At 33.1% G+C, this 27817-nt stretch overlaps 2 protein-coding genes across 2 annotated transcripts; one reads left to right on the top strand and one right to left on the bottom strand.

The window, feature by feature from the left end:
* Positions 1–1901: 1901 nt before the first annotated feature.
* LOC120089815 (DNA ligase-like protein) lies at positions 1902–6574 on the top strand. The gene is made up of 11 exons (XM_039047218.2): positions 1902–2747; positions 2845–2899; positions 3033–3132; positions 3202–3433; positions 3851–3901; positions 3986–4218; positions 4424–4985; positions 5087–5201; positions 5523–5572; positions 5679–5825; positions 6004–6574. The coding sequence occupies exons 1-11, from the start codon at positions 2130–2132 to the stop codon at positions 6265–6267; spliced, it is 2427 nt and encodes an 808-aa protein (XP_038903146.1). The 5' UTR covers positions 1902–2129; the 3' UTR covers positions 6268–6574.
* A 7232-nt stretch (positions 6575–13806) lies between these two features.
* Positions 13807–26025, bottom strand: COP8 (Proteasome component (PCI) domain protein). The gene is made up of 14 exons (XM_039050006.2): positions 25642–26025; positions 25383–25534; positions 24681–24784; positions 24512–24572; positions 24059–24151; positions 23856–23956; positions 17302–17410; positions 17149–17193; positions 17004–17072; positions 16825–16916; positions 16700–16742; positions 14440–14499; positions 14184–14243; positions 13807–13980 (listed from the first exon to the last, which is right to left on the bottom strand). The coding sequence occupies exons 1-14, from the start codon at positions 25769–25771 to the stop codon at positions 13906–13908; spliced, it is 1194 nt and encodes a 397-aa protein (XP_038905934.1). The 5' UTR covers positions 25772–26025; the 3' UTR covers positions 13807–13905.
* Positions 26026–27817: the final 1792 nt, after the last annotated feature.

Genomic DNA, 27817 nt, shown 5'->3' with positions numbered 1-27817 from the left:
TTTACAACATAGTCCAAAATTAGCCATTACTTGACATCCTACTCATTTTGCAAGCCCTGTCGTGTAATGATTTGGCATTGTATAATCATATTAGAAGTGATTATATAAGCTAATGAAAATTTCACGTGAACAATCCATTTGACCCAACCTGTTGTTCTGAAATTGTCATTGGAATCAAACTTAACTTCTAAGGCAAATAATATGCAGGCTACTAATTATTAAAATTGAAAGAAAATAAACTCATTATAAAAGCTGTCACATGCCACTTACAGAACACTATCGAAAATTTTAACTTGCCAGTCGCCACATGCTTTGTCATTCACTAAATTATTTAATTAATAAATCTCATTAGCTTAGGTGCTCCATTTTTTTCTAAATTTTTATTTTTAAGAAAATACAAAGAGAGGAAACACAAAATGTAAGAAATAGGTAGACAATCTTTGTTGATTCTTGGCCTTCACAATGAAAAAACAAGATTGGTTTAAAGCAAGATTAATCATCTCATCAAAATTTGCAACAAAAATTATCGTTGTCTCATGAGATTAGTCGAGTTGTGCATAAACTGATTCGAATACTTACATATATTAAAAAAAACATAAGAACCATATAATGCCAATTAGATGGTATAGTCTTAAATTTTCATAAAAAAGTATAATAATTTACAATTTAATTGTTTATATTGTTTAATTCTTAAAGACTAACCAATATTAACCTAGTTCAACAATAGCTTATATATTTTATTTTTGTTGAAATTGGAATTCAAATTCTCATATCCCAATTTGTTGTATTAAAAAAATAAAAAAGAAATCTTACCAATTCCTTCCAATAACTCTTTCTTAATTTTTTTTTAAAATTTTAATAAAGAACCTCTAAAATATGATACTGTCAAATTAAATTTGTGCCAATCCAACAACAAATAAACTATTAAAAAATATTAATATATAATAGAAAAATCCTCCCATAAGTAAATAACACCGATCCAATCTCAAGTAGATTCACATTGAGCACGACAAACACCAAATAATAATAATAATAATAATAATACAATAAATAAATAAATATTGAAAGTAATATTTAAAGAAAGTATCATAACAATCTAATCTCACTTGAGCATGCACCTAAATACAAGTTATTATAATTTATATTAAAATAATTTTTACTTCAAATTTAAATTACTATTACCTATAAATTACTACTATTTAATTGATTTTTCAACCAACTGTCATCAAAAGGTTCAAAACTCATTATATTTGGTTTAGTAAATGTTCAAACCAATCATCGGTCAGTCGGTTTTATTCTTTAGTGTCATTTTAGATTTTTTTCAAATTGATACCAACCAAGCTCATCTTTTTCTCTGACTAACGACCTTCGATTAAATCGATATTTTGGTATATCATACTCACCTAGCTACAAACTACTATAATTTATTAAAAAATGTAGAGACAAATTAATGGAGGCAATAGGCATCTTCCCCCTTTTTTTCTTCCTTCCAATAATATTTGTAAATAAATAACCTCTAAAATAGGATAATATCAAATAAATTTATGTCAATCCAACCCCAAATAAAAATATTTACATAATAAAATATCCTCATATAACTAAATATTTACCGGCGATCCAATCTCAAGTAGATGAAATTGGGCAGGACATGATAAAACTCTTATATTCTTTTTCCCTTTTTAAAAAAAAGATAAAAAGGAAATAAAAAAAATAATGAAGAATTATATATATATATATAAAAGGTAACATTTGAAGAAAGTAACATAACAGTCAATAATTGAGAATAAAAAAGAAAAAAGAGAGAGGAAAAAAAAAAGAAAGAAGAGAAGAGAAACGACTGGGCCGGGCCTTTGTCTTTGTACATTTATTACCGACAGATCATCAAAAGATTCCGTGGAGTCGTCCAACGAACAGGTAATTTTGGCGGGCTCGCTCTACTTTGTTTGGTCATCTCATTAGAAACTAAAAATAAAAAAAGGGGTCTCTTTGCCTTTCGAGCCTTCACAAATTTTTCGAATTCGCTTTGCCGCCACTACAGTTTTTTCTCTTAGCGGCCTCCGGAATTTTCATCTGCTGCTCTCACTTCACTTCTTCCTCTTCGATTTTCCTTTCATAATCGGTTGTAGAGGATGGATAGTGACGATGATCTCCAGTTACTCTCTTCTCCCGGGCTCGATTCCCCTCTTGTTTCTGGGAGGAAGCTGAAGCGGTTGAAGAAAGCAAGTGGTTTCTCCCAGGATTTACGGAACATCGATGAAAGATTTTCGAGTGGATTGTTAGGGGAATTTTCGAGGATCGATGATCGGCTTGATGATGGCCTTAAGATTCGTGAATTGAGTGCGGTGGAACCTGAAGCGGAAGATTCCGATAAATTGAACGGCCAAGATCTGGATGAGTTCGACGAGGTTCAACAATCGGGATCTGGATCGAGGGATTTGGATGATGGTGGGAATTTGGGAGTTAGTCTTGGCCTGGATGGTGAGGAAAATGATTCTCGAGTGGAGAAGGGCTTGGAATTTGATGCTGTGGCTGGAACTGATGAAAAAGCTGAAGATCAAAGTCTGGGGATGGGAGCGGAAAGTGGCGATGCGTTGGTAGATGAGCTGGAGAAGAAACGGCCAAGTTTGGTCGCATTTGAGGATGAGAGAGAAGCGAAGAGGAGGAAATCGAAGAACAAAAGACTCAAGAGCAGTGGAGAGCCTGGAGATTTCAACGAGACTGCGCTCTCCAAAAGAACTCTTGAGAAGGTATAAGGAACTCCGATGCACTTAACCTTGATAATTTATGTGGATATTTCCTCAAATTCTCAGTGTTTGCTTACTTCATTACTTGTATTTTTGTCAGGAGAGAAGAGAATACGTTCAGCAACTCCGCGCTGAGTCTCAGAGACTTTTGCGAGGTAATTTGTAGAACCAACTCTCATAATCGTCTCATGATTCCTCTGAATGACCATCGGATCTTCAAAATGAAGTCCCAAGCTTAAGCCATACTTCCTTGTTTGCATTCTCAAGCTTGATTTTCTTCTTTGTTAGATACTAGAGGAGCAGCATTCAAGCCCATGCCACTTGTTCAGAAGCCGATATCTTCAGTTTTGGAGAAGATCCGACGAAGGAAGCTTGAGCTCTCTAGGAAGTGGGTATCCTGTTCTTAGTCATACTTCTATGCTTAGACTAAGAACTTATGTAATATCTATTTATGCAGATCTATCAATATTGGGAATACCATTTTGGACTGCGACGACGAAGATGATGACAATTATCAGTTCACGGAGGTTGTAATCAAGCATAGGTTGTCTGTAGAAGGGAGGGCAGATTCTGTAGAAAAAGAATGTGAGAATATGGATCAGCATCCCGCTGATGAGGATAATCAAAGAGATTCAATGTGTATAGACGAACGAAGTAATGGGATAAACATGCCTCCAGAGAAGGAAAGGGTTAGATGGCTTCCACCTTCCCTTCTCGTAACATTAATAAGTTTAAATTAGTTTATCCTTGAACAAGCTGATTTTTTTTTGGTACACCAATTAAAATGTGTCAAATATACAAAAGGAACTTGCACAACAGGGGCAATTGTTTTTCTAGCTTGCGGTTATTTCTAAATGGAGTTTAATCACATTCTTAGGTATAGCAATTCTATTGGTGGAAGTATTGGCCAGTTTTGGTTGAGTAATTCCAGTAACTAAGACTTTAAGGAAGCTAAATGACATGACATTTTCTTTATTACCTGACAATTTGGCCTAAATAACAAATGCATATTTTTGCTTCAAGGATTCTCATATTTCATGTGCATTGAAGTTAGAATTTCAACTTTGCAACTGACTTGATGCAGTTGTTGCCTTCATGAAATACAGGCTACCGATGAGGTCACAGAAACATTTCGGGCTCCTGTTAATGACACTCAGGTACTTTCATTCTGTGATTTGTGACAATGTTTCGTCTTTTCTATATTTTTTTCAGGATAATTACTATGTTTATCCATGTTCCAGGAACTCTTTTCTGATTCCCAAACAAACAATGGAGATAATGTATCAAACGAGATGTCCAAAAATCTCCTGCAAGAAAATTTTATGCCATCTGTATTGGCAACGAATTTAATTCTTGAATCTGCTCCTCTTGATGATGTGATGAACGAGACATCCAGCAGTCATCTGCAAGAAAATTTCACACCATCCGTATTGGCAATGAATTTAAGGCTCGATTCTGCAGCCCTTGATGAAGAGTAAGAATGTTATGTAATTGGAAATTTGATTACATGTACTCATTTGATATATCCATGATATTTTGGTTTGCATGTTGGTTTTTGTTCCTACTCTCCTAATATCGAAAACTAAGAATATTAAGCAGGGCCGCTTCTAATCGTTTGATAAAGTTTAGGGTTGGTTTTCAAGAAAGCTTATATAACTTAAGTACTTTGATTTTGTTAGCTCTGATGAAGAGGATAATGACAAGGAGAATGTTAATCCACATCCACATGGTTTGTCAGACTTGCCTTCATCAGCAAGCGGGGATCCTGTTAAAGCTTTTGTTGATGATGAAGCTGAGGAAGAAGATGACAGTGACCATGATATGCGTTTCCAAGATGATGAGGAAGATGAGGACACTGATTTAGAAGAGCTTCAAGATATGATAGCAACTGCATATGAAGAAAATCCATTAGACAATGAAAAACGTAATGAACTCCATCAGAAGTGGCTTGAACAGCAAGATGCTGCTGGAACAGAAGATCTTCTGCAGAAGTTGAAATATGGCTCAAAACCTACTAAACAATCTTTGCTGGAAGATGAAAATAACGAGGGAGAAAATGATGATTTTGAATGTTGTGAAGATGCTGCAGAAGATTCTCTTCCACTGGATGTGGCTCGAATGAACATTAGAAAAGTAAAGGAAATGCTTCCTCAAATGTATACAGATAAAGATGATCACTACATTTCTGATGATGACGAAACAGACAGAAAGCTAGCAAGAGAACGTGTATTTGATAAAGCTGTGAGATTCAAGCTGTTCTTTCCTGAACAAAGTCTTTTACTTATCTTTTAATCGTTCAACCATATAGTTCACAGGATGATCTAACCATTGGTCTGAAACAGGATGGAAAATCCACATTTCTGTCGCCTGCTGAGGATGAGAGCACTAGAGAAGTTTTTGGCCTTATCAAGAAGCTGAATGTTGTACCTGATGTAAAGAAGAGACGCAAAGCACAATGTAAGATCTGCAGCATATTTTCAGACATGTTTGGGAGTGATTATAAAATGGTTAAAGTCATTTTTGTCATTTTCAAAATCACTATGAAACATATTTTAATTATTCAAAACCAGTTTTAATAATATAAAAATTGCATTTAAAAGTATAAAATCTAATATTAAATTAATTTTGCATGTTCTGAAGTATGTTTTAGAATAATTTAAAAATGATAAAAGTGATTTTGACGATTTTAAAATCACTCCCAAACATACACTTCATCATCCTCCAAATCTGTCATCCTTTATTCTGTTTAATCCTTACGTATTATCTCCATTTATGCAGTGTTTTCGGACTCTCCACTAACCGGTGTAGGCAAGAACACATCTTCAAAGGTATCTGTGTGGATAATCTCTGAATTCAGAAATCCATTAGCTATCAATTCCTTTAGTTCAATTGTAAAAAGATCTCACTTCTGTAAAGCTAACATAAGTTATGCAGTCATCTTTCTTAGGCCGAAGTTCAAATTTATCTCTTTCTTCATCTCATAAGCATGGATCATCAGCCAACAATCGTTCTTTCATTTTTGGTCGAGACGATAGCAACAGCAGGAGTGCAATTCCAACAATGGAGGAAACTTCTGATCAGGTCAGCCCTCGTTATAACAATATTGACGCTGAAACATATATATTCGTGTTACTTTTAAATGATTGAGAGGCAAGAAATGATGACATTACCTCATCATAGAACAGTTCAATACAAACCGATTAAGCATTCCTTGGTCGATCATGGTGCGACTAACAACATAAATAACTTGGCTTTGCAGGGCCAGAGTGAAAATAATAAAGCTACAAGGATTTCTTCAGCTAAGTTTAGTTACTCTCAAGTGAGACCAAGTGCACAGAACACCGTTCCTGAAATTAAATCAGGGAGTTCATTGTTTGATATATTAAGGCAATCTTCTTTGCAACTTCAACGCAAACCATGCACTTTTGGGGAGGAGTCTAGCCAAATGAGTTCTGCATTTGCTTCATTCAAATTGGAGAAGACACACATGAAGAAGCCAATAAAGACTGAAGGGAGATTCTAATGTGAGAGCTCCACACATTTGCCTTTGGATCTAAAGTTCAATCCCATGTTTTTGTTTCTATTAGTTCTGTTTGAAGTCCATTCTGCTCAATGTTTCGTTGGGTGGAGACTTTGGCCTTTTATTTCGAGTTAATTGATCACATGTCTACAAGTAGTAATTAAGCCTTTTGTAAGGCCACACAGGAAACTAATAAAGGGACATGTAGCTCACAATTTTGTTGACTTCAGATTTGTCATGTTTGAAGTTGAGAACTTTCAAGTTAAAGCTTTTGAATTAACAGTTAAAATAAAGGCTAAATTATAGAAAATACTATTCAACTTTGTACTTTGTACTTTGTTTTACAGATTCTGTTAGTTTTAGAGGAACATCATTAATAATTTTTTTTAAACAATACCTATGTTTTTCTTTTAAATAGTTCAAGAGTATTATTGAAAATTTTAAAAGTTCAATAATATTCTCAATAATTTAATTTAAATTATAGAAATAAATTGGTACGAGTTTAGTTCTATCCATATATTGTCCATTGTGTCAAAATGTATATAACTTAGTATGTAGTTTGTATTAGTGACCATGACATTTTTATAATTTGAATTCCATCCCTTGTATCGTAGTTTTAAAAAAAATTAATCGTTGCAGGTAGTAAAACCTTTTTTTTAATATAAATTTTATGAATTTAAAGAGGTGGAGATGGAAAACACGGGGCTTTTGAATAAATTGAATTTATGTAATGGGAAACCGTGCTACTTGTAACATTAATAACCTCAAAGATTCAAAGTGCGAAAAGAATGTTTAACATTTAGATTTTTTTAAAAAAGAAAAGATGAACATTTACATTTTAGATTACCATACTAAGTACAACTACCAAATTTGTTATGCCCCAGACTGAGGATTCAGAATTTGGATTTGACATTTGATGGCCCCGACATTCCTTTGCGTCCCCTGCGACTCGGCTAGTCATCCTTGCTTGTCTCGAAGGTTTCTAAGAGCGAAAGTTTTCTTCACAAACCAACACGAGTCCTTTCAGCATGTTTTGTTCTCACTCACATGCTTCTTAGAAAAATTCTCATGTCACCCAACATAGAATTGCTCCAAGCTAAGCGCTAAACACGCTTAACTTTGGAGTTCCTATAATTGAGCCACTGAAAAAGAAGATGCACCATGTTGATATAAGTAGTAACCATTATTCTTTTAAGCCTTTTTGAACTATACTTTCATATCCTACGATCCTTCTCATGCAGATGTGATCTTTGTTCATTCATACCCCCCTCCTAAACTTAGGGCATTTCATGCCCACCAACGTCCACTTGGTTCGTCCCTAAACCATACCTTACTGGGAGAGGTTCCGCTCTAATACCAACTATAACAACCTAACTTTTCTAATACTCACTAGCAACCATTGCTACTAACAACTCCACTTCAGATTATCGCTCCTTAACCTTTTATTTTGGAAAAGATTCCTATGCTAAAGTTAAGCTTCACAATCAATGTCTTATGCAATTTCTTCCACCAACACATAATAAGGTCTAAACTTGCAAGTAGTAACGAAATCGCTCATACCAATTCCAAAGGCTCGCAAACACCAAATTTCTATCTTAGAAAGCCAACCCAAACTTATGTACTTGAAGTCTCAAAATATTAATTTCCTTTATCTTCTCAAAATATTAAAATCTTTCTTAAATACTTTTCTTTTCCACACACTAATATTTGTTAAGATTGAAAACTCAAAGTGCTCTTCTTTCTTTTCCGAGTGTGACATAAACTCAATATACGAGGTGTAACTTTACTTAACTCCTTCATAAGTCTTACTTTTTCATCTAAAATTTTCCACATTGTAGAATTCTCCTTCAACAATTGTCATTACTTTTAAACTCCAAACGTTTTTCCCTCGATCACACTAAATAAACTAGGGCATTTTAATTATGACAAGAGTATGGATAATCCTAGTATCTTGAGATATTTTTTAATTTACTTCTTAGTTCCAAAAGCCACAATTTTTTTCTTCCAAGTCTTAAGTCATTTTCTAACTATTTAACTAACTCATTCATCACATCAACTAAACTTTTAGTAGAACTTCTTTTCACATAAAGATCACTTACTTTTCAAATTGAACATTTTCACTCTTCCAGCATCACATATGAATAATCAAAGTACCTTATTGAGCCCGTCATCTTTGAAATCCAAAATAATGATCTCACTGTATTAAATCCTTAGGGATCATTTTGTTGAAGGATTTTCTGCCTAGGAATTGACATAGATATCTAATTCCAAGGTTTGTTTTCAGCTCTTACTTGGGAATAAGTTATTCCCAGGCATCCTCATTTCCCATAGATAAGGGTTTTTTATTCGTTTCCCAAATTGTAAGTTTTCTCTTTTTCCCTCTCTATCTGTTTTTCGTTTTACATATAATTTCACTTTGAATATAGTTAATTAATTAATTAATTAATATAAATTTAACAAAAATAATATAAATATTTATTTTAATAGATGAATAAAGATCTATTAAAATATTTACTTAACTTGTTTTTATAATAAAAATTTATTAAATGAATGAAATTGTTGTTTTACATAAATTATTAATTTATTAGCCAACATTATCTTAAATATATTTAATTAATAAACTAGGATTAGTTAAATTTAGTAAGTATTAAACTTCATTTTTTCAATGATAATAATTTATTGCTTTATTATTTTTTTAATAATCAAGTAATTATTTATTGAGTTTAATTTTAATTTAATCATTCATTATGAACATATAATCATCACTGATTATTTATAAGAAATTAATTATTTATTGTGATTAATTTTTATTACTCCATTCATTATTAACATATCATATTTACAAATTACTTTTTAGTATTCTTTATTAATATATCATATTTTTATCTCATTTTCTTCTCTTTTTATATAATATATTGTCCATTAAAATATATTTTCTTATATTATTTAACTAAAATCAAAATTACTAATGTTAGAACTTAATTAATAATAAAAATGATTAAGTATTAGATTATAATTAGTACGACGTTCATTAAATGCATTAATTGATTGATTTTAAATTACTTAGCCTTCCAATATTTATAATTAAAATTATTATGGATTTGTAATTAACTTTTTATTGATATATTGGATATTGTTTATTTTTTAAATTATTGTTCTATTATAATTATAATAAGATTTTCATGTTTAATTACATAATTAAACGCAAACATAATTTTTGTTCATAAAATTCTGATAGCATTCTCATACACAACTAAACACAGACATTTTTTATTCTCAAACATCCTATTCTCACACATCTTATTATCATTCATTCTTTATTCTCAGACATCTATAAAACCTTAAACCAAATGACCCCTTAAAAGTTTCATATAACATACCTCAACTCCACTAATTAGACCTCCTTAAAGGTGCTCTAGTCTCTTAATTTTTTTTTTCTCTTTTTTTTTTCCCTTTTTTTTTCCTTACTTAGCAGCTTTAATGTCTTGCTGTGATAGAGTTTCTTGTAGTACCATCAATCCCATTGTTCATTACAAAACATAACATTAGTCCTTTGTGAAATCTTGTATTGAATGTTCTAGTCTCTAGCTTAAACAGATACATACTTTTCTTCCTTAATTGTCATAACGCTAAATAGTTTTACTAGGCTTTAAGATCTTTCAACTAAAATGTATGTTCCTTTCTAAGAGTCTTACTATGGGATAAACTAGTGCCAAGTGATCATATGATTTTATTATTATTATTATTATTATTATTATTTTATCTTTTTATAGTGTCATAACTGAATAATAATCTCATACTAACTTCTTTCATGTCGTTAAACCAACCATAGAAAATATTTTGTATATTAATCTAAACAAATATTTTCATGCACAACTTTTTATAAAAATTTTACTTAACATACCTGGAGATGGCAAAGAACTTGTTAATAGGCTATTGGACTTATCTTGTAAGTCAATTTACAAAACTTAAAATTTAGGCTCTAATACCAACTGTAACGCCTTAGGCCCAGGATTCGTACTAAGATTCGGAATCCAAATTTGGCACTTGATGGTCCCAACATTCCCCTGCGACTCGACTATATCATCCTTGCTTGTCTTGAAAGCTTCTAAGAGTGAGAGTTGTCCCCAAAAACCAACACAAATCCTTTCAACATGTTTTGTCGTCACTCACATGCTTCCTAGGAAAATTCTCAGGAGGTCACTTAACATAAAATTGCTCCAAGCTAAGCACATGTAACTTTGAAATTCCTATTATTGAGCCACAAAAAAAGAAGATACACTGTGTTGATATTGGTAGTAATTTTCAATTCTTTTAACCGTTTCTTAACAATACTTTTATGTCCTAGAATCCCTCTCAATGTGATCTCGATCCATCCATATCTCCCTCCTAAACTTGGAGCGTTACAAAATCAACTCTAAATTTTAATCTTGCTAGTTAAAATAAGAAAACATTACTTGATTTGGACCATCTTTAGAGATGTTTTTTTCCCTCCTCTTTCTTCTTGAGAAAATGGTACAGGGGCTCAAATGAAAATTAGCCCCAAATTTGAAAACTAATAAATTTTGACATTTTGTTTATGTCAACACCATGTAAAATTATCACTTTAACCCTAAGTGCACCGTTCTTCGAATTGTAGTTTTTTTAAGAAAAAATCTAATCAATTCTTCGATTCTTCTTCTCCAATCTATAGCTTCTTCAATCAATTCCTTTGGTTCTTCCTCATTAATATGCATTTTTTTTTAAAAAAAATAAGGGGTGAGAATATTTCTAACCATTGAAGAGTAAATTGAGGACAATGGAAGGAGGAAGAAACGATAAGATTTCTAACCCTAAAAAATCAAATTGAGAAGGAGGATAGAACGAACCAGAAAAGAGAAGCAAGAAGTTGTATACCATAGAAAAGCGAATTAAGGAAGATAAAGGTGAAGAGTGAGAAACAAGGAGAGAGAAGTGAGAAGCGAGAAGTTTTCTAACCATAGGAAAGCGAATTGAAGAGGATAGAAAGAGCAAGGAGCGATGAATAAGGAATGAGTGAAAAATCCCGATACATACATTCTTCAATCAAAGTAGTAATTTCACATTGTGCTAACACAAACAAAATACCAAACTTCATTGATTTTTTAACATGGAACTGATTTTCATTTAGAATTTTTTTAAAAAAAAAAATTGAAAAGAAAACTCTTCATACATAGATTTACTTACAATAGCTACAAATGTCAGAATTTCAAATCCTTCAAAAATTAGGCTAATCAGAAAATTTGCCATCTTGTCAAAAGGGGATATAGAAATGTTCATTTTAGATTCCTCTTTAGGCGGAAAATCAGTGAGTGGAAAAAAATTCTTCATAAGCTAATCAAGACGGATCATCCCCACCTCATTAATTCTTTTTGATTTATTATAATTACTATTGTTATGTTATTATTATATAGATACATTTAAATTTATGTTCCGTTGGCTTAAAACGTTTTAATTTAAATTATATATACGATTAATTTGATAAATAATCCTTTCTTTCTACCATACTTTCTCCCTAATTCAAATCACCTATGTATAATCAATCATATAAAACAATTATAAAAAAAGTTAATCATTTAATTAAAACTTTCCCATGGTAAGTTATTTAAGTTCACTGATTTTTTTAACTTTCCAATGGTAAGTTATTTAAGTTCACTGTTTTTTTATTTAATTTTTATTAAAAAAAAAAAAAGAGAGAGAGAGAGAGAATTCTCCAAGAGAACACAAACCCCACAAAATTAAAAGAAAATTTTCAGAGAATAAAATAGAGAGCAAGGACAGACAAGAAAGCCATCCCGTACCGTGGACCATCCCTATATACCGTATAGCCAATATCAGTGTCTAAAACTTGTAAGTTACTGTAACAAGATATAAGTACGTATACATTTAAATCGAAAGATCCATCTACAAAATAAAATGCCTTTACATTAGAAATTGATAAAATTAGTTTCGAAATAGGACATTTTTGCAGGAAAAAAAAATACATAAAAGGCCAAAAAAATAGACCCGTATTATGTTAATGTTTTGAACATTTTATTTTTTTACAAAAAAGATTTATTGACCTTCCTATTTTTACTAGTATTAGCTATTTACAATTTAGTATTCACCTACTTTATATATATAATTTTTTTTACAAAAAATACCTATTGACCTCCCTATTTTTACTAATATCAATAGATATTTACAATTTAGTCATCACCTATGTCTCCATACACACTCTCTCTCATGCATACTCTCTATTTACTAATAGACAACCGCGTGGAGCAAATCAATGACTCGACACGAGGTAACACAAACAACTTGGACAAATTGATGATGCGGACGACATGGGATGAATCAACGATAACGAGTTGAGCAAATTCGACCGATAGCACAACAGGACAAACTAATCCAATCGACGACAGAGAGATCCGTGACGACCATGGCTAAAGAAGAAATGAAGATGGAGGATTATGCATTATAAAACCCCATATAAAAACGAACTTTATTTTTTTCCTCTTTTTCATAACTTTTTTTTAGCTTTTAAAAGAAATTTGATATATATATGTATATGTATTCATCTATTTGACATAGACAAGTATTTTTTTTTATTTAAACTTCTTGTATTATAATACATATATTATAATGTAAATCAAATTTATGAAATTTTATATACTATAATATATTTCATATATTGATTTATACTGTGATTTATATCAAACATTTAATCAATCTCTAATTTATAAACTTCTTGTATTATAATACATATATTATATAATTTGTTAAAATATTTTCAAATACCTAACAAAATATCCTAAGGAATATTTAAAATAATCATGAATCCATCGAAATGTTCCAAGATCTATTTAAAATAACCCTTAATCCATAAAAAAAAAACCAATAAATTGATGTGAAAACTAAAGTAAATAAAAAATAAAATTTCATTAAATGTATTTTTTTTCTCAAATTGAAAAATAAAAAAAATTATAATTAATGTATTTTCTCCCTTCAGATGAAAAAAAAAACTATATTAAATATATTTTTCCTCTTTTTAATAAATTTATTCTCTCCCATTAAAATAGCTTCGAAATGAGAAAAAATATATATAACAAATATAAATAAATATAAAAAAGGTAAAACCGTCTAAAAATAGCACTAAAAGACCTTTTTGAAAAAATAATCAAATTTAAAGACATTTATGAAGATATATGACCAAAGATGGACTTCTTAGTTAAAAATCCGAAAAGATGTGTGAAGCTTTGGACTTTCCTGGCAGATTTGGTTTGCGTTCTTGTGGTTGGTTCGTCCAGAGGCCCATTAACAGTGTGTCATTTTATCTTATCTTTCTAGTTCCCTTTTCTCAGGGAGGAGGAGTTCATTTATTTTGCGTCCGGTGGCTTCATAACTCAACATATCCCTCTCTTTCGCTCTCTTCTTTTTTTTTTTTCAAAAGTTTTTTTTTACACCAATGACAGAAAAATGACCCTCGCTGCTAAAAAGAATAGTAATTTTTCAACCTCTCCGGAAAAAAGGAGGAAGAAGAAGAAAAGAAAACTAAAATAGCCTCATTACTATGGTGAAAAGATAAAAAGTTTCTGAGATATTACAAAATCACTGGATTGGGACACTTAACAGCACAAAGGATTAGACAGGAAGGGAGACACCTTTATTTGCCATGCTATCCAAGATGTCGTTCAGAGCTTGACAGAGACCAACAATCTAAACAGATCAAGCAAGACAAATAATTACACAACAGATCCACATATCAAAGATGAAAGTAATACGTAGAGATGTTACATTTCATTATATGAAAAAAGTGTAATATATGCAGATATCTAAAATTTGCCATAACCATCATGACATGTGCCATGCAATTTAGTAACAAGCAATAAATTGATAGAATCGAAATCCAGAGACGATACCTGTTGATCCCATTGCTGCAGCTCTTCAATATCGTCCTCGAAATGGATAACAGCTTCTACCTGATGGTAGTTTCGTAGGTAAATATAATGTGCAAATAGTTCTGAAGGCTGATTAATATAAATTGTTTTTCCATTATTTCTTTAAATTTATGAGAGTCAGAATATGATCCCCTTTTCCCCTTTTTCTTCTTTTGGTTTTTTTTTTTTTTTTTTTGGGGGGGGGGAGGGGAGGGAGGGAGGGAGGGAGAGAGAGAACCTGGTCAATTGATCCCCTCATTCTGTCCTCGTAGATCATTCTCGATGCTATCTTCTCAGCCTACAAACAGAGAGGACTCTAATTTAGCAAGCGAAGTGAACTTCATGAGTAAACGAGCATCTGCTTGCAAATGGAAAGCCAGAAGCAAAAAATATTAAACAAGTTTTTCCACCCTCTCCATCAAATGCACATACTCTCTCTCTCTCTCTACTTGCCGTTCTCTAACTAAACCTTAATGTAACCATTCATCTTTTGTAACTTATTATTGGTATTTGTCTTGGAGATGACAACTTGGACTTATTATTTGTTTTTTGCAAGTAAAAAAGAAGAGAGAGAGAAGAAGAAGAAGAAGAAGAAGAAAGTGACCTTCCTTACTTTGAATCTAAAGATATCCCTTCTAACTTTTCATCATCATCAATGAGAAGAGCTGCTTCCAATTAAAGTAGATCATAACTAGGCGAGACTTTGAAAGCAAAAACGTAAACCTTATTGGCTCAGAGAGGTGAAAATACCTCTTCCATGAAACAGCGGGGAGTAGAACCACTTATGTCCCGAAGGACTTTTAGTTTCCCCTTGCTAGACGTTTAGAATAAGTATTCTGATGATGAATTCTGGCAATTCTTTGCCAATCACTATAGGGCCGGGAAAGTAAAGGTTTGTACCTGATGGGTTTATCATTTGGGATTGGATTTCAGTGGACAGCAAGTTAATGTTGGAAAGACTTTTTTTTTTTTTTTTTTTTTTGCAAATGTATTTTAATTAAAGTATGGGGTGGGGGAATCGAACCTCTGACCTCGAGGTCGATAGTACGAGCGAGCTACGCTCACGTTGACGGTTGGAAATACTATAAAAAGAGTGAGTTTTCATTTTTCAGCTGTTAGCAGTTCATAGGTTGACAAAACTCTAGGCCCAAACGGTCTTACTGGCTACTGCTGAATATTAAATAAGGAAAACAAATGTGCTAATGAAACTTATGCACGCCGGATTCCCAATAACTCTTTGGCTGCCATGACAGATATTCTAGACCTATTAGTCTCACTCCCAATAAAAATCCTTGCTAGAGTTTGTGGATATAGACCTAAAGGTCCTCCATGTGACCATTTCGGGAAGCCTGAACCTGTAGGAGGCGAATAAATTTTGAAACCTATTCTTCAAACGAGACGGTTGATGAGAGGTAAATTACAAGAGGAAAAGGTTGATCTTCAACCCAGATACTGAGAAATCATATCATATGATGGTTGATTGATTCTTCATCAAAATGGCTTTGATCGCAAAGGAATTTGGTTGCAAATAGAGGGTGCCATCAAGGGCACAACTCCAGTATCTCTAATGTCGTAATTATTAATGCAAAAGCAAGGGAGGAGGGTTAGAATTTGCAGAGGCATAAATGATGTTAACCTACCTCTTTCCCTTTTCTGTTACTGATGTTCGAGTAGAAGATCACTCTAGAAGGTAGCTGGAGTCCAAATCCAGATCATCGCAAGGTTTAATACAGGCAGGGAGAAGTTCAACGCATCTCATCTTTAGTCAGCAAATGAACCCATTTGCTTCTCATACCACTTGGAGTTTATAGACTACAATCTAACAAAAGGACCATCGTCTCATACCACTCCAAATTAAAACTTGTTTTGAATAACTAACATTTTCGATCAAGTTTCAGACCAAAGAAAGTTAGCAATTTTATATTAACAATGTTTTCTACTCATTGGGTGAAAAGTAAAATCGAGACTTGTACACTACCATTTGTTCTTTTACAAGTTTCAGTTAGGGAGTTTAATCATAGAAAGAATCAGAAAGTACCCACAAACAAGAATCATAATACAAAGCCAAAACTAAGATGATTCGAAAGGCAATAAGGATCCACCACGAAACTTCATTGTGTAAAAAGCTAAAATTAAAAGGAACAGAAAAGTACACTTAATATGGGAAGGATCTTTCTAGTATTCTTAGAATCGTACTTCCTTAAACATCGCTAGCAGGGACCTTCTTTCAAAGGAGTTTTATAGTCATTATCTTTCTTCTTTTTCCCTTTCTTTGTCTCTAATTATTTGAGAGGTCAAGTAGGCTAATGATTGGATCCATCTCTCATTCTCTTTTCATTTACAAAATCAGTAATTTAAGGATCATTTTTACGCAAACAGACAGCAGGAAACTAATTGCATACCATAAATTAAACAGACAGTAAGAACATAATTTAAAGATCATTAGCAAGAAGTGAAATTTTAGCCAAATCATTAAGAATAATAAATTTATCACACACCTTGTGCGGAGGAATACCCAGCAAAGTGCCCAATTCTTCAAAGCTGCCATAGGAATAACCAAAAACAATAGAATAACGAGAAGAAAAGGAATAAAGGAGGAGAAAATATACTACACGTTATTAACCTTATATTTGTGTAAAGTTTGCTTGCACTGAGAAGATTATGCTCAATCATAGCACGATCCAACACAGTAAAATTATCTGACAGAAGGGCTTGCTGTTGAAGTAATGTTAAAAAAGAAAGGATTTTAATATATGATGTGATGCCAGAATCCAGAAAGGGGTAAAGAGCAAAAATAATAACCTGGTGAGGCTTTAGCTCTTTAGCAAATGCATCAATTTCTGGTTTTCTCAAAATTCTCTCCAAGTAAACCTAACGGTTCGATCACACACTCATTAATGTCAATGAACATAACACCGTCTTGAATGTTAGAAGAGAGAGAAGGGACCTTTTGCAGTATTGGATAGATTTTTAACTTCGAGCAACGCTCATCCTACACCAAAATGGCAACATTTAGAAAGAACAGATTTAAAAATCGTTCCACTCCAAAATTTTAGGTAAACTCCATTAGTAATAAATAAAGAAATAAAAAGGATTTTACTTTGTATAATGTGGCAAGAACACGGGATCGCTGGGGACCAGCAGCAGCCAATATTGTACATGTCACTGCAGCAGATAAAGCTTGTTCCAAAGCTTCTTCGTCAATCTCTCTGAGAAAAAAAATATATATATAGTAACTAATAACACCCGTGAAGAGAGATTGTATTAGTTACTAAACAATCTCTTTAAGCATCACAATGAATGAATTCATATTTTTCATCTTAAAACAATTGAGTTTCTAAATTCAACAGTAGAGTAGAATACAAATCATAGCATTTTCATCATATCAGTGAAATAAATTGTCTCTGTTTCCTATAAAAGATAATACAAATCATACCATTTTGTTGAAACTCTTACAAGTATGTGAGCACATGACTTTCTTTTGCAAAGGAGGCACTAGATTGTTTAATAGGTTGAGAAAGAGAGTTTTTTACATAAAAGATATTTATAGGGGAAAAAAATTGCTTTCGTCCATGCATGTACAAGGCTCTAAAAATTTGAGGCTAATAGCATAGAAATTAAAACCAGATCAACTGAGATCAAGAAAGAAATTCATATATAATTGTAGAAAATAATCGAAGACAAAACGCTTAGAAGGGTTATACAAGGAAAATCCACGAAAGTAGACTATTTTTAATGAAAAGGCCACCAAATTGGTCAACATTCATTCTAACATACACATTAAAATTATAGCAGTATCAGCTCAATTTTGCAGTTCCACTGTATAATTTAGGAAGGGGGAAAATGATGATCTTTGAGACATTATCAAGACATGAATATGGTAGAAATAAAACAAATATCTTCATGTTAAATTTAGTCAATTTTCTCTTCTTGGTAATTATTTACTAAACAAAACAAAAATACTTATCAGTGTGTCATTTAATTTTTAATGATTAAATGAAAGTTGGCAATTCCTGCAGTGAATGAAACGTACAAAAAAGAATGTCAAGTGTTGAATATGGAAAGTCTTCTCCTTCCCCTTACCCATTTGGAATGTTATTTCTTGCAGTTAGTATTCATTCTTTTCTGTATTTTTCTTTCCTTATTTCCATTCTTTTCACCGTTAAGTGTCTTGGCCATATTTGGCAATTATTATTGTATATATGAGGGATACACCCCCTTGTAAAGAGTGTGAAAGAAAATTGAGAAAATTCAGAAATTCAACATGGTATCAGAGCCATCTCTCTTAATCATCTTCATATGTTTCACGTCCGAAACCCTACCAAAGAAAAACTGAGTATCGATAATTTCAAACAACATACCAATTTGTTTGAAGTTGTGCATCAAAAAAACCACCATCAGTAACTTGGAGCTTCACGTTAGAAGCAAAGCTGTGCTTGGTCCCAGATCCAGTCGATTCTGCTTGATAGTTGGGCTAGATCCAGTCTTTTGGTGTTCTGCGTGATAGCTGTGCTTGGTCCCAGATCCATTCTTTTCGTGTTCTTCGAGTATATACAAATCCGTACTCAAATTCACGCTCGAAGCACATCAATCAAGTTCGTGGGTTGATATCAATCAAAGTCGAGGTCGTGCTCTCTTGAAATCAGTTTCCATATCAGTCGAGGTCTTGCCGATTATCTTTTTTCCATATTAATCGAGGTCGAAGCCATGGGTTGAAATCAGTCAAGATCGTTCGATTTTTTTCAGTCATGGTATTCGATTTTTATCCACCGAATCTGGGAGGAATTATCATAAGGTTTTAGGTTTGAGAGGTTATGTTCTTTTTTTCATTATTTATTTCCTTATTTTTTGTCTTGCCAATTATCAATTATCAACATGCCCCTTTTTTTCCTTCCTTGATTCTTGATGGCATCCGTAAATTCTAACAATACAGAAGGGACCATACTTCCAATTACTAATCACAAATTAAATGGAAGAAATTATCTGCATTGGTCACAATCTGTTATGATGTTTATATGTGAAAACGGAAAGGAAGATTATCTGTCAAGCAAAAATTCTATCCCAGACCAAGCTTATCAAAAATACAAGACACGAAAAGCAGAAAATAATATGGTTATGTCATGGCCAATCAACTCCATGACGATAGAGATTGGTGAAGGATTTCTACTCTTCTCAACTGTAAGCGAAATTTGGGAAGCAACTCGTGAAACTTATTCCGACCAAGAAAATACAGCAGAATCATTTGAAATTGAGGGCAAAATTCACAAGCTATGACAAGGGGATATGCAAGTCACTCACTATTTCACTCCATATTGTTTCATCTTTGGCAACAACTTGATGTATTTGAAAGCCACAGGTGGGAATGCACGGTAGATGGAGCCACATACAAAAAGATAGTTGACAAAAAAACTAGTGTTCAAATTTCTTCTTGGCCTTAATAAAGAACTAGATGAGGTACATGGTAGAATCTTAGCTATTAAACCCTTACCTAACATCAGAGAAATTTTTGCAAAAGTAAGAAGGGAAGAAAGTAGGAAGAAACTAATGTTAGGAGCATTTGCAAACTCTGAATTTGAAGGATCGGTTTTAATTGCTCGAAACCTCGATATGCGGTACACATAAATACCCATGGTAACCATTACAATCGAAATCAGAACTACACATGAATTGATAATCGGCAACGAAAACCAAAACCATGGTGTGTGAACGGTAGAAAATCAAGACACACTAGAGAAGTGTGTTGGGATATTCATGGTAAACCTCCAGATTGGAAGCCAAACAAAGGCATAGGAGATAGATGTGGAAAGGACTGCCAAGCAACTACAACAACTGAAGGTAACTTCAACCCTAAACATAATGTGTTTACTAAGGAGCAGTTGGACCTTCTACAAAAACTCTTTGGTCAACCCAAATCTACTAAAAAAAACATCAGAAACCAGTGTAGCAACAATTGCACAATCAGGTAACTTCCTTTGTGCTCTTAATGCAACCAAAGAAAATTTAGTGCTTGGATTATTGATTCTGGTGCATCAGATCATATGACAGGTGATATCTCACGTTTAACTAATTACACACACTGTAGCAGTCAAACTACTGTAAGAATTGCCGATGGTACCTATTCTAAAGTAATGGGAACTGGCAATGTTTTTATATCTAAAGATCTTGTTTTAGAAAATGTGTTGCATGTCCCAAACCTTAGATGCAATCTCCTTTCCATAAGCAAACTAACTCTTATGAAAAATTGCAATGCAACTTTCTACTCACATAATTGCATATTTCAGGATTTGAATTCAGGGAAGATGATTGGCAATGCTAAGGAATCCTCGGCTCTCTACATACTACATACTCTTAAGTCTCAAGTCAAGGAGTTAGGTCTTAGCAAATCTACTTTTGTTATTTCAAAGGACAATTATGATAGTACATCTACTTTTATTGCTTCTAAAGACAATTATGATAGTACAATAATGTTATGACATCATCGTTTAAGAAATCCCAATTTTTATATTTGAAACAAATTTTTCTAGATATTTTTAATAAAAGTTCTCATGCTTTTCAATGTGAGTCTTGTGAAATGGTAAAGTTGGCTCGATCTTCATATCCGGTAAGCCCATATATCCTTTTTCTATGATGCATAGTGATGTTTGGGGCCCTAGTAAAGTTCAGAATGTAACAGGAGCTAAATGGTTTGTTTCCTTTATTGATGATCACACTAGACTTGGATGTTTTTAATGAAAGAAAAACCTGAGGTCACTGCCATATTTCAAAACATGTATGTCATGATTCTCAATCTCTTTAACACTTAAATCCAAATCCTTCACACTGATAATGCTAAGGATTATTTTAACACTTCCTTAAGAAACTTTCTAAAAGAAAAAAAAGTATTGCCCACTTAAGTACATGTCCTAACACTCCCCAGCAAAATGGAATTGCAGAGAGGAAAAACAGACATCTCTTAGAAGTTTCTAGAGCTTTAATGCTTTTCGCTAACACCCCCCATCAGTTTTGGGGAGAAGTTGTTCTGACAACCACATACCTTATTAATAGAATGTCCTCTCGGATATTAGGCTTCAAAACTCCCTTACAAAAACTCAAGGAAGTATTTCCACATAATAGATTATTTTTTTAAGTTCCCCTAAAAATATTTGGTTGTACGGTCTTAGTTCAAGATCATCGACCTATTAGGAGTAAATTAGATCCTTAGACAATCAAATGCATCTTTCTCGATTATGCTCCAAGCCAAAAAGGATACAAATGCTATTCACCAACCACTATAAGGTTAACCTCCATGGATGTAACTTTCTTTGAAACTCAACCTTATTTTCAAAAGCAAGGCACCATTGAACCTTCCACTCACTTTGAAAATGAAATTCTTCTTGAAAACAAAGGAACCCCCGAAAACAGATTTCATTGAAAAGAGTGCTCCATTTCTACATGAAATTGATGTTTCCAATCAAAACGCACTTGAATATTGGAAAGATCCTATAGTCTATACTCGAAGGAAAAACACCCTTGGACATGAACCAGTACTCAGTCAAAACCCAACCAAAATGCAGGAAAATCATGTCTCCAACTCCACAACGGAAACACTCACTAAAAACATTGATCTTCCCATTGCAAAACGGAAAGGGGTAAGAACTTGTACGATGCAGCCCATTCAAAACTACTTGTCCTACAAACATCTCTCCCAAGTTCAAAGCATTCACAACTACACTATCCAAAATACACATTATGAACAATGTCTATGAAGCCCTCAAAGACATCAATTGAAAGCAAGTTGTATTAGACGAAATAAAGGCATTGGAAAAGAGGAAAAGAACAACACATGGGAAATAACAGATCTACCTCCAGAGAAGAAAACAATACAATACAAATGGGTCTACACCATCAAATACAAAGCTAATGGAGAAATAGATAGGTAAAAAGCTAGACAAGTCGCCAAAGGGTTCACCCAGTCTTACGACATTGACTACCAAGAAACATTTACTCTAGTAGCAAAATTAAATACTATCCATGTCCTTTTTTCCTTCACAGTGAATAATGATTGGATACTTCACCAATTAGATATAAAAAAAATCTTCCTTAATGGAGACTTAGAAGAAGAAGTGTATATGGATATACCTACCGGTATAGAATCAACTACAACCATGAATAAGGTATGCAAACTCAAAAGGTCCCTTTATGGCCTATAACAATCCCCTAGAGCTTGGTTTGAAAATTTTTCAAAAGTGGTAAAGAAAAAGGGGTACTCGCAATGTCAATCTGACCATATCCTTTTCATCAAACATCCTTGCAAGGGTAAAATAGCAATTATCATTATCTATGTAGATGATATTATCCTTACAGGAGATCACGAAGAAGAAATAAGAAATCTAAAGCTACTCTTAGCCAAGGAATTTGAAGGAAAAGACTTAGGCATCCTTAAATACTTCCTAGGGATGGAAGTGGCCAAAAAACAGGTTTGATCATTTCTCAAAGAAAATATGTCCTTGACCTTTAAAGGAAACAGGTATAGTTGGATGTAAGCCCACTAACACGCACATTGACACAAATCATCATATAATCAAAGAAAATACAATGGTTGACAAAGATCAGTATCAAAGGCTAGTTGAAAAATTGATTTACCTAACTCACACTAGACCTGATATCTGTTTTTCAATTAGCTTTGTAAGTCAATTTATGAACAGTCCAACAAAAGACAACATGCAAGCTGTTTATAGAATACTCAGGTACTTGAAAGGAACTCCAAGAGAAGGATTGTACTTCAAGAAATCTAGGAAAAGAAACCTTGAAATCTTCACATATGTTGATTGGGCAAGCTCAAAAATAAACAGAGGATCAACTACCGGATATTACTTTTGTTTGGGGAGACTTAGTCACTTGGCGAAGCAAGAAACAATCAATAGCATCTAGGAGTAATGTCAAAGTTGAACTAAGAGCGCTAGCTCAAGAAATGTGACTCAAAAGCATCCTATCTGAACTTAAAATCAAATCAGAAGAACCGTTCAAATCAGAAGAACTGATGGAGGTACACTATGATAATCAAGCTACTATAAGCATTGCCAAAGGCCCGGTCCACGACGATCACATAAAACATGTGGATATTAATCGACACTTTATTAAGGAGAAAATTGAAAACAAAAGTATCTCACTCAACTACACACCTATCAGGAGGTAAATTGATGACATTCTTACAAAAGCTCTATTCAAGAACGTGTTTGAAGTCTTAAAAACCAAGCTGGACTTAATCAACATATACAATCCAGCTTGAGGGGGAGGGTTGAATATGAAAAGTCTTCTCCTTCCCTGTACCCATTTGGAATGTTATTTCTTGCAATTAGTATTCATTCTTTCCTTATTTTCATTCTTTTTACTGTTAAGTGTCTTTGCCATATTTGGCAATTATTATTGTATATACGAGGGATACACCCCCTTGTAAAGAGTGTGAAAGAAACTTGAGAAAATTCAGAAATTCAACATTAACAATGCTGAAACTTGACACAAAAACTGGAAGACCTGTAAAAATAATGGAACTTTTAGTGGTGTGCAAATGCATAAGATCGGTGTCCTAAAAACAAGTATATCAGTGAATGATGATTATTTAACAAATCTAAAAACCACTTATATTCCACGAAAAGAATGTTCAAGTTTACATACTCGTCTCCTATTTGTCTCTTTTCAATTTGAGATATATCATAATAACGTAGTGCTGCTTCCAAGAACTTCCTTTTCAAGTCTAAGATCCTAGCATAACAAACCTGCGAAAAAGAATGAAATGGAGGGGATTAATAGACAAAAGAAAAACCATATAGCCATATTGTTGAGTAAGAGTCATCAACAGTCAAAAAAAAAATTCTAACCTTGTATTGTAAATTAAGGACTTCGTGCTGACTATTGCTAACCAAGAATGAAGCTTTATTGATAAAAGCCTCAGCATTGACAGCATCATCATCCTGTCGAAGAAAAAAATAAGCAATACCGTGTGCTCAAGTAACTAAGACTAAACAAACTTCCTTGTCCGTGTAAGTACAAACATTAAATAATTTATTCTTGTAAAGTACATCCATTGTAATTGAAAACTGCTACATTATTATATCATGGATACAATGCAACCTGAAACCACTCTCCTCCACCATATAGAGCTCTATGCAATTGCTTTTACACGACATTGTAGCAAATTACCACTATTAATAATAACATATAACCCTTCATAATATTCTTTTTTTTTTCTTTTATAAGAAACAGAGACATATAACCCTTTGTACTAAATACAATCATAAGCTTTAAACTGCAATTACAGAAATAAATGGTACCTCAAGGTATAGACGAGCAATTTGAACACATTTTGACAACCGGTATGACTCATCAATCACCCTGACAGCAACCATAGAAGACATATTAAATAAAGAGAGAGAAACAGACCATAATTTACTATAATCCTACTTTTTAGAAAAGATATTGAAAGGAAAGTGGATGGTGTACCTCATTCCAGAGTCTAGATCAATGCCACTAAGCATCTGAGCGGCTTTTGACCATTGCTGCTCTGATTCATACAATTCAGCAAGCTTCTCCCGAATAATCAACACCTGCAACTCACCAGAGACAAGTTATTTCCTTCGCCTATGGACCATGCAAGTCAAGATCCATGACCAAAAGTAGTTAAAAACTGCTGACCCTAGCCACACTCAAAACATTGTGAGAGAAAAACATAGGAACTGATATCAAAATAAAAATAATTATTGATTATGAATAAGTGATATTGCTCTAGTTGAGTTGTTTTCATTTTTCCACCGAGGACCGTGGATCAATCAGCCGATGATAGACTAAATGTGCACTTACGATGTTTTGAGTATGAATCCGAAAGCAATAAATACCTGACGGTTTGGTGTTCAAAAGAAGTTAGAAGAACCCCAAATTCTTCCGTTAACGGAAAATTGAAAATAGATTCACACATTTTGGAAAATTAACGATATAAACCAAGGACACACGCACGACCGTTCTTCCGGAAAATTATAATCAACACAACAGAGGTATAAAACTCCATTTAGATGGATATTTAGACGAATAGCAAGGTCAGGTTCCCGTTTCAATTGAGTAAGAAGTAATATTGGTGCTTGGTTATCATTTAGACAACTGAGAAGCATCATTTCTGCAGCATATAAAATAATAACACCAGAACTAAACCTGCTCCTCGAAAGAGACGACGCGCGGCTGAATCTGAGCGAGTATGTAATGGGCAATCTCTCTCTGAGTCTCCCCCTCCAACTTCCCCAACTCTTGCGCTAGAGTCTGCAATAGCTGCCGCGAAACTACGAGTGGAACTTCATCAGATAGTGCTGCAAGTAGAGAAACGTCGGATGATTAGCCCTAACTTCACACAAAATTGAAGAAATGGGGAGAAAAACTTCAACGTATTAAAAAAATAAAATGTGAGGCAGCTAACTGTGATCGATAAACTTCTTGGCTTGAACCCTATCGTTTGAGGATAAAACATTATACAGAATGTGCTTATACTGTTCGATCTTCTGCCTCTGGTCTGATATAGCAGAGGCGCTCGCAAAGGCGCTCTCCATGGCTATTCAAGTTTTCGCCTTCTGGAATCAAGCACCGGCTTCCCTTCGGCTTCGAAACTGGAAACCCTACCTCGAGGAAAACCCCTCTCCGCCACCGCTCAATTCCGCTCCCTGCAATGGACGGAACCGCTTCTATTTTCCGATTCTAGATCGGAGGAATAGCTTGATCGTACGCTAATTAAAGAGTGACACGTATATGCAAGGGTGATTTCGTCATTTCGTAACTTTTTTATGCAACGATTCTACGATCTCTCACGATTCTTTTCCTTTTTTCACAGTTATAACCTTTTTTATCCAACATTCATCGAGTTTTAATATTTGACGTGAAAATAATTAATTTAAAAATGGTGTAAAAAGTTATACATTTTCTTATAAATATTGAAATCATAATAAATATCTATTAGTGCCAACGTTTTTTGTCCTAGAAGCACAAATGATATTTTCCGGCTATTCCATGTATCTTTGAACATGTAGTTCATATGTGTTATGAGTACACATCCTTGCTGTCCAATCCTTGCTGTCCAACTAATTCCACCTCCTATTTGTCAATTCTTCTATAAATAGTGATCATTTTGTGAATTTTGTAAGGTGGTGAAGATTGGTGAGAAATCCCAACTTTTTTGAAAGAAATTAGAGAAAATTCCATAATTTCATAATTTTCTTATTTATTTTATTTAAGTTATTTGTTTAGTTATTTTATATTCTTTTGTTATTTATTTATATTATATATTATTATTATATTATATTTTCTTTATATCTGTGTTCCGTTGTGCTCCCCAATTTTACAACACGCTATTCAGCACGAGTTTATTTCATTTTCTCCGCTAAAGATAAGTCATAAAGATATGTCAGTTTTTCTCTCTTCGTTATAATTAATAGATTAAATATTGTTTTGTATATTTGATATATATTAAATTTATAATATTTTGTAATGATGTTACTATGAAAAATATTATGAAATTAGAATTTATAACATTTGATATTAATGATAATAATTATTTGGCATTAATACTTGCCAAAATACAACTGAATGCCATAAATATGTGATCATAAAAAAATAATTTTTTTCCATAAAGCTCGTCGTAAATGGATGCACTTGAGGCTAAAAAAATTCAAATCAATATGTTAGATAAGACATTTTTCTATATTTCGGATATGCTCCTACAATAGCAATATCGAGAGAAATATTTTGAAATTATTTTGTACTCACCCGGTGTCTTCTCGTGGCTGAATGAAGTAACGAGTTATTGATTAAAAAATATATATGAATCTCAGCCAATTAGAGCAACAACATTCACTGAAGTGAATGTTGTAAATTCTAATAATCGTGGATGAAAAATCATGAATCTCGACCAACTGGAACAACAACATTCTCTGAAGTAAATACTATGAATTTTAATAATCATGGTCGAGGTCGTGATCGTGGCAGAGGAAGAAATAATTATTATTTTCGTGGTAGTCGTTCTAACCATTCAAAATTCAAAAAAACCACACAAAATGATGATCACAAAGGAAAAACTCCACAAGATAAAAGTTCAAAAAGTGTTGAAAATAAATGCTTATGATACGGAATGGCTGGGCATTGGTCACGTACATATCATATGTCAAAACACTTAGTTGACCTTTATCAAGCATCCTTTAAGGAAAAAGAAAAAAAAAATGTGGAAGCAAATTTTGTATACAAATTTGGATGTGGCAAACTTCTAAATATCCTTAAGAGAAAATCAACAAAATTGATTAAACATCAAATGTTTCCTTTGACTTTGAAAATGTCTAGATTTAATATATTTTTTTCATCTCCATGTTTTTTTTCCTCTATTAACCTTTGTATTTTCCAAATGTTGTTTTTCTTGTTGTAACTATTTTCTTTTAATAAAGAAACCTAGATCATTTTCATATGTTAGGTGACTAAAAAACGAGTAAAGAAAATCTATGTCTGGCAAACAGTGCAAATACACATACAATACTTACTAGTAGAAAATATTTTTCCAAACCGACAATACTGGAAGCAAAAGTCAATATAATATCAGGTTCTGCAAATCTAAT

The sequence above is a fragment of the Benincasa hispida genome, chromosome 9, assembly GCF_027475165.1.
Source record: "Benincasa hispida cultivar pf3 chromosome 9, pf3_genome.v1.1, whole genome shotgun sequence".
NCBI classification, from domain to species: Eukaryota; Viridiplantae; Streptophyta; class Magnoliopsida; order Cucurbitales; family Cucurbitaceae; genus Benincasa; species Benincasa hispida.
The sequence above is the reverse complement of the archived record's forward strand: the minus strand, read 5'-3'. Positions and strand labels throughout refer to the sequence as shown.